This window comes from Aethalodelphis obliquidens, unplaced genomic scaffold (genome assembly GCF_003676395.1).
Source record: "Aethalodelphis obliquidens isolate GAN/ISIS:26980383/991018 unplaced genomic scaffold, ASM367639v1 scaffold5, whole genome shotgun sequence".
NCBI lineage: Eukaryota > Metazoa > Chordata > Mammalia > Artiodactyla > Delphinidae > Aethalodelphis > Aethalodelphis obliquidens.
In genome coordinates this window covers 54,423,007-54,435,427 of record NW_020837949.1, presented here as the reverse complement: position 1 = coordinate 54,435,427, position 12,421 = coordinate 54,423,007, and the positions used below count along the sequence as shown (strand labels likewise).

The window sequence follows — 12,421 nt, the reverse complement described above, 5'->3', positions numbered from 1 at the left end:
TACAGGATGCATTAATGAGAAAAGCAAGACCCAAAATTGTTTTTAATATGGAACTATGAAAATATATATTCATAATTTATTACATTTACATAAAGGAAAGAAACATAACAGAAACTAATAAGTGGGGGCCTGTGGTTGGGGCAATCGTTCTGGGGAAGTAGGCAGGTGGCAGACAGGGTGGGGAGGCTTAGTACTGTGCTCCTTTTTTATATGGTTTGATACTTTGAATTGCTTAAATTTATTATCTACTCAAAAATTGGACAAAGTATAATTTTTCCCATCTATCGATCACACTCCTTGGTATTTACCCAAAAGAGTTGAAACCCACTGCCAGTGATGTTTAGAGCATTTTTATCCATAAATGCCCAAACCTGGAACAATCAAGATGTCCTTCAGTACGTGAATGGATACATAAACAGTGGCGCATCCAGACAATGGAATATTATTCAGTGGTAAAAAGAAATGAGCTATCAAGCCATGAAAAGACCTGGAGGAACCTTAAATGCATATTAGTAAATGAAGGAAGCCAATCTGAAAAGGCAACATCCTTTCAGATGATTCCAATTATATGACATTCTGGAAAAGGCAAAACTATGGAGACAGTAAAAAGATTAGTGGTTGCCAGGGCTTAGAGAAGAGGGAGGCAGAACACAGAGGCAGAACACAGAGGATTTTTAGGGTAGTGATGCTACTCTGTGTGATACTGTAATGGTGGATAAATGTCATTATACTTTGTACAGACCATAGAATGTGCAACACCAAGAACGAATCCTAATGTAAACTATGGACTTTGGGTGATAATGATGTGTCAGCTTAAGTTCATCAAACTGTAACGAATGTACCACTCTGGTGGCGGATGTTGATAAGGGGGGAGGCTGCACATGTGTCAGGGCAGGGGATGTATGGGAAATCTCTGCACCTTCTGCTCAGTTTTGCTATGAACCTAAAACTGCTCTTAAAAAATGAAGTCTATCAAGCAAAGCAAAAAAACTATGTCCTCATGGCTCAGACTTTCTTCTTTTCCCTCAGACTTTCTAAGGCACTCTTTGGGGGTAGAATAAGGAGGTGGAAAGTGGGGTGGGACAGGTGGACCCTGGCACTAATATTTTCTCCTCTGGGAACGTGTATCTTCTTCCCCAGCACTCCCCTGATGGGTCTGCTTAAGTGCTGCATGAAAAGGCTCGTAGATTTGCTCCCTTTGCCTCAGTCTATTATCTTGTCTCTCCTTGACTCCTCTCAGGGCAACTCAGGAAGCATTTACCACATCTACTCTCATCCACAAGCACCAAGCACTGCCTGGAGTATCTTTTTTGCTAGTCAGCACCCATGCCTTACATTCATCTAAACACGTTATTCTTTTGGACCCCCATTACCTTTTATATATTATGTGTCTGTGGTTGCACTTGTACATAATATTAATAACTTATATATATATATATATATATATATACACACACACACCCTAATTTATATATGCCTACCAGAAGAGTCACATAAATAATGTGTTTTAAACATTCAATAAAATTCAGAGCAGCAGACATTCATTGAACCAAAATACATACTAGTCACAGCCTCTGATCTCATGAAGTTCCCAATCTGTTAGTTCAATTTGCATTACATCATAGTACTTTCCAGACACATTTAAAAAATGCTTTTGTGTGTTGCTTATTAAGATAAATTCTATTCACACCAAAATAAACCAAATACTCCATGTTTTCTCCTCTAGAAACTTGGTGGGCCAAATGACTATCTTAATTGTTCCTTTCTGCATCAACTTTATTCATTTACACCCTTTTCATATTCTCCTCTGCTTTATTTCCGTAGGACTTAAGATTTTAGATATTAACATGAGGAAGTTAGGCTTCTTTATGAACCCACACCTGGAACGTTTATAAAGAGCTGTGTTCTCACTTAAAATCCATTAGTGAGAGCACTTAGAGGATGCTTCTTGTTTAGTTAAAAAAAAAGAAAAAGAAAAAAAATCCATCTTAAATTAAGTATCTATAGTCTTTCATAACACAGAAGTTATTTAGAATTTTCAGTAAAAGTGCAAAGGGTCCTTGGGGCAGCCAAAGAAAATAAAAGAATTCTCAGCACATGGTATACTTTCAGAAGAAAAATATTAAGAGTAACAATAGTTTCTAAACTCAGTCATTCTTTGGGATTGATAACTTATTCCTGATGGTCCCCCAAAAGAGAGGAAGGAGAGAAAAAGAATATACTTGGATCCTGTAACAGTAATTATTCATAGCTCTTTTCCCTCATAAAATAATGGACTATTAGATCTTCCATAAAATCCGTTTCAGTAATTTAATGGTAGGTCTGCATTTTATAATCCATGTTTTGTAAACAAGAAAAGAAGAAAAAACAAAAAGATTATTTTACAATAATTCATTCCACTAATTTTTATTAAATTCCAAACCTTTCATCCCTCCTATAAAAATTAAATAGCCCATTTTGAGATTCTTCTTCCATTAAGCATAATTATTAAAACTGAAAGTTTCTTGACTGCCACCTACCGGTAAGAAAAAAGTGACAACTTATTTTATATAAAAGTTCTGCATTTTCCCTCAGATTTTCTGGTTTAGGGGTTTAAATATTTAACATTAAAAAAGATGGAATGTTGAACATACAGAACATTTTATATGTTTAAACTCAAATTAATTGATCATGTATTACTAGAGTTTTAAAAAATAAATAAAAATATGATTTTTCCTTTTTACAATGTAATACTTTCCCTAGTATTATTACTAGAAGTCACACAGATGGATTACAGTAGCTTGATTTAAAGTTTGTCTTTATAGACATGGATGCTAGTCTAACTGCTGATGAAATGAAAGGTTACTTCAAGATTAGCCAGTCAAATCAAACGAAGAACATAGGGTGAAAAACTCTCACGAGGGTTGTCATTCAGTCTATCTTTGCCAACAAATAAACTGTGAAAACCAAAGGACAACTCCAATAAGAGGTTGAATACACAATGGCAAAAGTAACCAGAATTTTCCCAGGTAATATATTAGCTCGAGGGGGAATATTTATATATTCACCCTTTTCATAGCAGAAGCACTTAGTCATTTGTAATTAGTGAAACATACCTGGCTTAAAATGTGGTAAAGAATGAACTCCAGGCCACGTGTCCTCATTTGGCGTTCCAAGAACCTAGTGGAGAGCAGGAAATTGTGGAAACAGACTTATTATTTCCAAAGCACTCAAGATTCTCCAGTGCAGAAAACAGTACACTGCATATGATGAAACTCTGGATTTTTTTTCCCATTATCGTGTGCCAGGGATTTTATTTCAGTAAAACAAACCCAGCTAAAGAGCCACCCAAGTTGAATGTCTGTGTTTTAACAAATGCAGCTGAATGCGGTAAGACAAGTTAAATCTGCTGCATTTTATCAACTCCAAACTTAGTAAGCAGGCTTACGACTCAAAGAATGAGCTGTCATCTTTATGGAACTGAATAAAGTATGTATGTGTCCCTCATGATTCTTTCATGAGCTTTTATCCTTCACTCTAGTATCAGACGTGTCATCATTTAACAGTTCTAAGAATTCTGTCATTTCTTCCCCCACATCCTCTGTCTGGGCATCAGAATGTTTCAAAGAAGCAGAACAGACAGCTTGGGATGCTCACATTCTTCACTGGCCATACTATTTGTTAGAGTTAACATCTCTAGTCACATGATATATAGTTTCCTCATCCCCAAATACTGTTCTCCCTACACTGTCTCTCTCTATCCATACTTCCAGCTTCTTTCCACATCTACTTTTCTATCCCCACAATGTTTGATCTGGTCAAAGGCATTAAAAGGCAATTCCGATTCACGTATAACGAGCACACTTTATTCGAATTTTCAGTTCCATCATCTATTGCTATTATACTCAATGATCATGGTAAATCACTGATGGAGAACAGTGGAGATGAAAGGTTTAAGAGCCCAGATCATGGAGACAGACTCCTCTGATCCCCTACTTACTAGCCATGGGACTTCGAGCTTCAATTTCCTCCTTTGTAAACTAGGGATGATGATAACAGCACCTTTTTCATCTGTGTGAGAATACTACCTGGTATGCAGTAAGCACTATGTAAGGATCAGATACTATTCAAAGCACCCACAGAAAATGGGGTCAGGTCAAGGAGGTGCCGGCAATGGAGGAGAATCCAGCCCACCCACTTTTTCCATAGGGATTCCCTGATCTGGGGGTCAGTGCCAAATGCTGTAACTCAGACTACGATGGACCAATATGACAGTCAAATGAGTTAGAAAGGGGAAGAGATAAAGCCAGAAGCTGGCAAAACTGGAGGAATGGCAGACATCATGGGGGGAAATGACACCTATTCACTCATCTCTGAGGATTAGCAGATACTACTAGGCAATAAGGAAATACAGAGCTCTGGCTCTTTATGCATAGACTTCCTAGCGGGTACAGGGCTGTGAAGGCAAGGCGGGGCACACATACAGCAAGCGACTCACTCACTGCTTCCTGCTCTGGCGAATCAGGGTTAATAAACACATGTATTACGTTCCTCACTGAAACACGGAATTCACTGAAACACTGGGTGTGAACACAGTGTTCAGGGGATCAGACAATACAGTTCTTGCAAGCACTAATTAACACTAACAGGCAGATCTACATAAACAAGGTCACACTATTGATGGGCTAGGTGGGGATGCAAGGCGCTAGGTGAGAGAGGGCTCTAAGAGTTTTAAGATAGGAAAAGAGACAAAGACAAGCCTGACATAAACAACTGTGACAACAGTGTCTCTGCAAAAGGCATGTCCTCCTTTCTTTCCACTAATTCTGATCATTATTTCAAGAGAGGGAGACAGGTGTGCGGGCAGCACACAGCTCATCTGGGGGATGCTCCTCTTTTGAGCTCCCACTGAATTCTGCATGAAGGACAAAGGGGTTTGACAGTATTAAACTTTAGCAACTAAAGGGAGAAACTCTCAGCTCAAAATCACATCTTGATCATGACAAATCCATCACGTATGAAACAGACCCTCTAAGGTTTTATAAACAATGAAAAGTCCAGCCAGAACGTGAAACTTGTTCTCTCACTCCTAGTAAAAGTATGATTGATACCCTGACTGTACCTATTTCTACAATGTTTATGTTAACAAAGCTTTTTCAAAGGCACTATCCTCATCCAGATCCAGTGTTCTGTTTCAAAGTAATTATCAAATACTATGGCCATCCCATAAAAATTACCTGCAAAGAAAAAATACATCAGACTTTTTTTGAGTTATTATAGCATTGACTGATGAGATTCCACACCTCAAATTATTCTCCTGTCAACAACTCCTAGGCCATTTGCACAGGAAATAGAAAGTAGGCAAAAGAAAATAAGAATTAGAAGTCAATGTTGCTTCCTGTAAAAGCCTTTTTGGGAAAGGCAATTTGGGTTAAATGTATGCTTAGAGATGATAGGCTACTTGTGCACTAGGGGAAGTGGGTGTGTACTGCCTCTGATGTCAGATTTTCTTTTGTATTAATAACTAAGAAATTCCACTACCAAGATACTTTGAAGTTAGAAGGAAAAAGAGGTACTCTCTAAAAGTCAAAAATAATCCTTTGCAAAAAAAAAACCCAAAAAACAAAAAAACAGTGCAGAAGATAATTACATCTCAACATGTAAAATGTGTGCCTCAACATTTAAAGTGTGGTCCCCATATCTGTAAATAAGCAGGCTTCTAATATCTGAGGTCACCCTCAGTCTTGAAACAACATGCTGTGATATGCGAAAAAGTCCTCTATGTGTTCATTTAAGCTGCTTCGCCTTAAACCTGTGCCCGTGGCTTGTATGTCTCCCTGCCCCTTTGCTGGTTCATCTCTGCACTCAGTTAACATTTACTGTGTTCATCACAGAAGACAGAAGGATGAGACTGGGCTCTGCCTTGAGGCGCTCGCTCCTACTCTGGTGAGACTGAGGAGCGGGACGGTGATGAGCTGCCTTCGACATAAGAAGAGCTCTCTCAGAAGTGTGAGGAGAAGGGGGCAAGAGCCCAAAGCAGGGTGTGCTTGAGGCTACCTGGGGGCGGGGAAAAGCTGCCAGGGAGAGGATCTTTCAGTGGGAGACGGAACACAGAGTGATGGTTGGCCAATAAAGAAAGTGGAGGGGGGGGCCCCAAGGGGAGAGACAGCTGAGTATTCTGGTTATAAGGAAAGGCTATATTAAAATAATCTTGGGGGCTTCCCTGGTGGCGCAGTGGTTGAGAGTCCGCCTGCCGGTGCAGGGGACACGGGTTCGTGCCCTGGTCCGGGAGGATCCCACATGCCGCGGAGCGGCTGGGCCCGTGAGCCATGGCCGCTGAGCCTGCGCGTCCGGAGCCTGTGCTCCGCAACGGGAGAGTCCACAGCAGTGAGAGGTCCGCGTACTGCAAAAAACAAAAACAAAAACAAAAACAAAACAAAACAAAAATAATAATCTTGGGCTTCCCTGGTGGCACAGTGGTTGAGAGTCCGCCTGCCAATGCAGGGGACGCGGGTTCGTGCCCCGGTGCGGGAAGACTCCACATGCCACGGAGCGGCTGGGCCCGGGAGCCATGGCTGCTGAGCCTGCGCGTCCGGAGCCTGTGCTCCGCAACGGCAGAGGCCACAGCAGAGAGACGCCCGCATACCGCAAAAAAAATAAAAATAAAAATAAAATAAATGTAACAGTAAACTGTAAAGTGCCCTAAAGATGTAACTGTCACTGGCAGAGCCCATTAACAATTCCCAGGGAATAAAAATAGTATCTAGGTAATGAAATAAACTCTAACCTTTTTTCTTCGCCTTGGCGCTTCGTCTAGTTTCACTTGCTCACAGGGAGCCACGGGCAGAGGCCTCACACCAGCCCTTCGGCCCAAAGTTCCTGGTGCAGAGCCCCCCTGCTGACACCTCGGCTCGGGACCGTGTGCAGACGCGCCGAGCACGGAACGACGCACGAAAGATGTGATTCAAGATGGCGGTGGCGGGCTGTGTGCAGAGAGTCTGCGCCCAGCACCGTGATGATCTGGAGCCTGAGCCGTGCAGCCCCGCCTACCGCTCGAGAGCTCCGCCTCTTCCCCCCACCCCCGCCCCGCCCTATAAAGCAACCCTGCCCGCGGCCTGTCGGGGAGTGTGTGTGCTCTAGAGCCGGAGCTTATGCCTCTCCATTCTCCGATCAAAAGAGCTTTCCAGGCTTCCCTTGTGGCGCGGTGGTTGGGAGTCTGCCTGCCGACGCAGGGGACACGGGTTCGTGCCCCAGTCCGCGAGGATCCCACATGCCACGGAGCGGCTGGGCCCGTGAGCCATGGACGCTGGGCCTGCGTGTCCAGAGCCTGTGCTCCACAATGGGAGAGGCCACAACAGTGAGAGGCTCGCGTACCGCAAAAACAAAAAACTCCATTGTTTAAGTTCTCATGATGCTCCTGACCCCATGCCTTCCCAAGGTGGTTTCCTCTTCCGGAATGCCCTGTCTCCACTGGCCAGGTTAACTCCTACCTCTGTTTCTAGCTTCATGGGTCACCTTTTCCTGAAAGACTTCCTGGACTCTGGTCCAAGTTACCTGCTATGATCTCTGTGTTCTCTGAGGGCTTTGTGCAGACTTCCATTATAGGACCACTCACTGCCTCATAAGCGTTAGATCTGTCTCTCCACCGGACCATGGACCTCCAAGTAGAGACCATGACATTTTTCTCTGGATCCCTAGCGCCTACCATGTGCCTGGTACCAAACATGCACACAGTAAATGTTGAATGAATGAAGGAACGAATGAATGGTGTGTTTGGGTAACAGCGCGAAGTTTCGTGGGCTTTATTGCTGGCTGGGTTATGGGATGGGAGGCTAGGGCCAGATACTGAATGCATGAAGACTGACTGCATTTTATCTCTCTTTCAAGTTGTCACAAACTGCAGGTCACATGACCCACTGGAGGACAGTAAATTTCATTTAGAGTGTTGATATCAGCATTTTTCAAAAGATGAAATCCAAGAGAAGATGTCAGAGGGTAACAGACACAGTAAAGATGCATGTTGTTTTTATGAAGCAACATTTTATTCAACTTTTATTCATGTTATATCTGTGCATGTACATATGTATGTGTGCATTGTGAGTCATGATGTAAAATGCATTTCTTACTGTTTAAGAGCCAGTCGATAGGGAACGAGAAAGCTGTAATCAAGAATGCAAGTTTGGGAGCAGAGGGCAATGAGTTTAGTTCTGGGCCTATTAAATGTCAGAAATACCTGCAGGTCAAGACAAAGGGCCTTTAAAGGACAGGTGGAAATACAGATACGGATCCTGAGAGAGGGATTTAAGATCAAGAAAAACATTTAGCGTATATACATTTGTAGAAAGCAAATACCAAAATAGCTCCAAAATGGTCTCCCTTCCCTATATTGACATGTATACAGTTCCCAAAGGGTGTCTCTGTGATTTCCTGGACTTTTAGCATCTGTTAAGAAAAACAAGGGGAGCCTGAACCAAGATTGCAGAGTAGAAGGACGTGATTTCACTCCCTCTTGTGAGAACACCAGAATCACAACTAGCTGCTGGACAATCACTGACAGGAAGACACTGGAACTCACCAAAAAAGATACCCCACATCCAAAGACAGAGGAGAAGCCTCAATGAGATGGTAGGAGGGGTGCAATCACAGCAAAATCAAATCCCATAACTGCTGGGTGGGTGATGCACAGACTGGAGAACACTTATACCACAGAAGTCCACCCACTGGTGTGAAGGTTCGGAGCCCTACATCAGGCTTCCCAACCTGGGGGTTCAGCAATGGGAGGAGGAATTTCAAGAGAATCAGACTTTGAAGCCTAGAGGGATTTGACTGCAGGACTTGTAAAGGACTGGGGGAAACAGAGACTCCACTCTTGAAGGCACACACAAAGCAGTGTGCGCATGGGACCCAGAGGCAGGAGCAGTGAACCCAGGGGAGACTGAACCAGACCTACCTGCTAGTGTTGGAGGGTCTTCTGCAGAGGCGGGGGGTGGCTGTGGCTCACCATGGAGACAAGGACACTGGCAGAAGTAGTTCTGGGAAGTACTCCTTGGCGTGAGCCCTCCCAGAATCTGCCATTAGCCCCACCAAACAGCCCACAGGCCAAACAACCAACAGGGAGCCCCACTCATCAGCAGTCAAGCGGATTAAAGTTTTACTGAGCTCTGCCCACCAGAGCAACACCCAGCTCTACTCGCCACCAGTCCTTCCCATCAGGAAACCTGCACAGGCCTCTTAGATAGCCTCATCCACCAGAAGACAGACAGCAGAAGCAAGAAGAATTACAATCCTGCAGGCTGTGGAACAAAAACCACATTCACAGATAGATAGACAAGATGAAAAGGCAGAGGGCTATGTACCAGATGAAGGAACGAGATAAAACCCCAGAAAAACAACTAAATGAAGTGGAGATAGGCAACCTTCCAGAAAAAGAATTCAGAATAATGATAGTGAAGATGACCCAGGACCTCGGAAAAAGAACGTAGGCAAAGACCGAGAAGATTCAAGAAATGTTTAACAAAGACCTAGAAGAATTAAGGAACAAACAAACATAGATGAACAATATAATAACTGAAATGAAAACTACACTAGAAGGAATCAATAGCAGAATAACTGAGGCAGAAGAACAGATAAGTGAGCTGGAAGACAGAATGTTGGAATTCACTGCTGCAGAACAGAATAAAGAAAAAAGAATGAAAAGAAATGAAGACAGCCTAAGAGACCTTGGGGACAACATTAAACGTAACAACATTCGCATTAAAGGGGTCCCAGAAGGTGAAGAGAGAGAGAAAGGACCAGAGAAAATATTTGAAGAGATTATAGTCAAAAACTCCCCTAACATGGGAAAGGAAATAGCCACTGAAGTCCAGGAAGCACAGCGGGTCCCATACAGGATAAACCCAAGGAGAAATATGCTGAGACACATAGTAATCAAATTGGCAAAAATTAAAGACAAAGAAAAATTATTGAAAGCAACAAGGGAAAAATGACAAATAACATACAAGGGAACTCCCATAAGGTTAACAGCTGATTTCTCAGCAGAAACTCTACAAGTCAGAAGGGAGTGGCATGATATACTTAAAATGATGAAAGGGAAGAACCTACAACCAAGATTACTTTACCAGGCAAGGATCTCATTCAGATTCGATGGAGAAATCAAAAGCTTTGCAGACGAGCAAAAGTTAAGAGAATTCAGCACCACCAAACCAGCTCTACAGCAAATACTAAAGGAACTTCTCTAAGTGGGAAACACAAGAGAAGAAAAGGACTTACAAAAACAAACCCAAAACAATTAAGAAAATGGTCATAGGAACATACATATCGATAATTACCTAAAAAGTGAATGGATTAAATACTCCAACCAAAAGACACAGGCTTGCTGAACAGGATACAAAAACAAGACCCATATATATGCTACCTACAAGAGACCCATTTCAGACCTAGGGACACATACAGACTGAAAGTGAGGGGATGGAAAAAGATATTCCATGCAAATGGAAATCAAAAGACAGCTGGAGTAGCGATACTCATATCAGATAAAATGGACTTTAAAAAAAAGAATGTTACAAGAGACAAGGAAGGACACTACATAATGATCAAGGGATCAATCCAAGAAGAAGATAAAACAATTACAAATATATATACACCCAGCATAGGAGCACCTCAATACATAAGGCAACTGCTAACAGCTATAAAAGAGGAAATCAACGGTAACACAATAATAGTGGCGGACTTTAACACCTCACGTACACCAATGGACAGATCATCCAAAATGAAAATAAATAAGGAAACAGAAGCTTTAAATGATACAATAGACCAAAAGATTTAATTGATATTTATAGGACATTCCATCCAAAAACAGCAGATTACACTTTCTTCTCAAGGGCGCACGGAACATTCTCCAGGATAGATCACATCTTAGGTCACAAATGAAGCCTCAGTAAATTTAAGAAAATTGAAATCATATCATCTTTTCTGACCGCAATGCTATGAATTAGAAATGAATTTGAGGAGAAAAAATGTAAAAAACACAAACACATGGTGCCTAAACACTACGTTACTGAATAACCAAGAGATCACTGAAGAAATCAGAGGAAACCAAAAAATACCTAGAGACAAATGACAATGAAAACACGACAATCCAAAACCTATGGGATGCAGCAAAAGCAGTTCTAAGAAGGAAGTTTATAGCTATATAAGCCTACCTCAAGAAACAAGAAAAATCTCAAATAAATAATCTAATCTTACACCTAAAGGAACTACAGAAAGAAGAACAAACAAAACAAAAAGTTAGTAGAAGGAAAGAAATCATAAAGATCAGAGCAGAAATAAATGAAATAGAAACAAAGAAAACAATAGCAAAGAACAGTAAAACTAAAAGCTGGTTCTTTGAGAAGATAAAATTGATAAACCATTAGCCAGACTCATCAAGAAAAAGAGGGAGAGGACTCAAATCAATAAAATTAGAAATGAAAAAGAAGAAGCTACAACAGACACTGCAGAAATACAAAGCATCCTAAGAGACTACTACAAGCAACTCTATGCCAATAAAATGGACAACCTGGAAGAAATGGAATTCTTAGAAAGGCATAACCTTCCAAGACTGAACCAGGAAGAAATAGAAAATATGAACAGACCCATCACAAGTAATGAAATTGAAACTGTGATTAAAAATCTTCCAAAAAACAAAGGTCAAGGATCAGATGGCTTCACAGGTGAATTGTATGAAACATTTAGAGAAGAGCTAACACCCATCCTTCTCAAACTCATCCAAAATATTGCGGAGGAAGGAACACTCCCAAAGTCATTCTATGAGGCCACCATCACCCTGACACCAAAACCAGACAAAGATACTACAAAAAAAGAAAATTACAGACCAATATCACTGATGAATATATAGACTCAAAAATCCTCAACAAAATACTAGCAAACGGAACACAACAACACATTAAAAGGGTCATACACCATGATCAAGTGGGATTTAACCCAGGGATGCAAGGATTCTTCAGTATACACAATTCAATCAATGTGATACACCATATTAACAAATTGAAGAATAAAATCCATATGATTATCTCAATAGATGCAGAAAAAGCTTTTGACAAATTCAACACCCATTTATGATAAAAACTCTCCAGAAAGTGGGCATAGAGGGAACCTACCTCAACATAATAAAGGCCATATATGACAAACCTACAGCTAACATCATTCTCAATGTTGAAAAACTGAAAGCATTTCCTCTAATATCAGGAACAAGACAAGGACGTCCACTCTCACTACTATTATTCAACATAGTTTTGGAAGTCCTAGCCACATCAATCAGAGAAGAAAAAGAAATAAAAGGAATACAAATTGGAAAAGAAGAAGTAAAACTGTCACTGTTTGCAGATGACATGATACTATACTAGAGAATCCTTAAGATGCCACCAGAAAACTACTAGAGCTA

General features: G+C 41.3%; 1 protein-coding gene across 5 annotated transcripts in view; it reads right to left on the bottom strand.

Annotated features, from left to right (window-relative positions):
- CDK14 (cyclin dependent kinase 14) overlaps positions 1–12,421 on the bottom strand; it is a 704,276-nt gene that overhangs the window by 128,010 nt on the left and 563,845 nt on the right. For all 5 annotated transcript variants that reach the window (XM_027102392.1, XM_027102393.1, XM_027102395.1 and 2 more), the window contains one exon: positions 3,096–3,159. In XM_027102392.1, the coding sequence (XP_026958193.1) occupies positions 3,096–3,159 (64 nt within the window). The remainder of the gene's footprint in view (positions 1–3,095; positions 3,160–12,421) is intronic.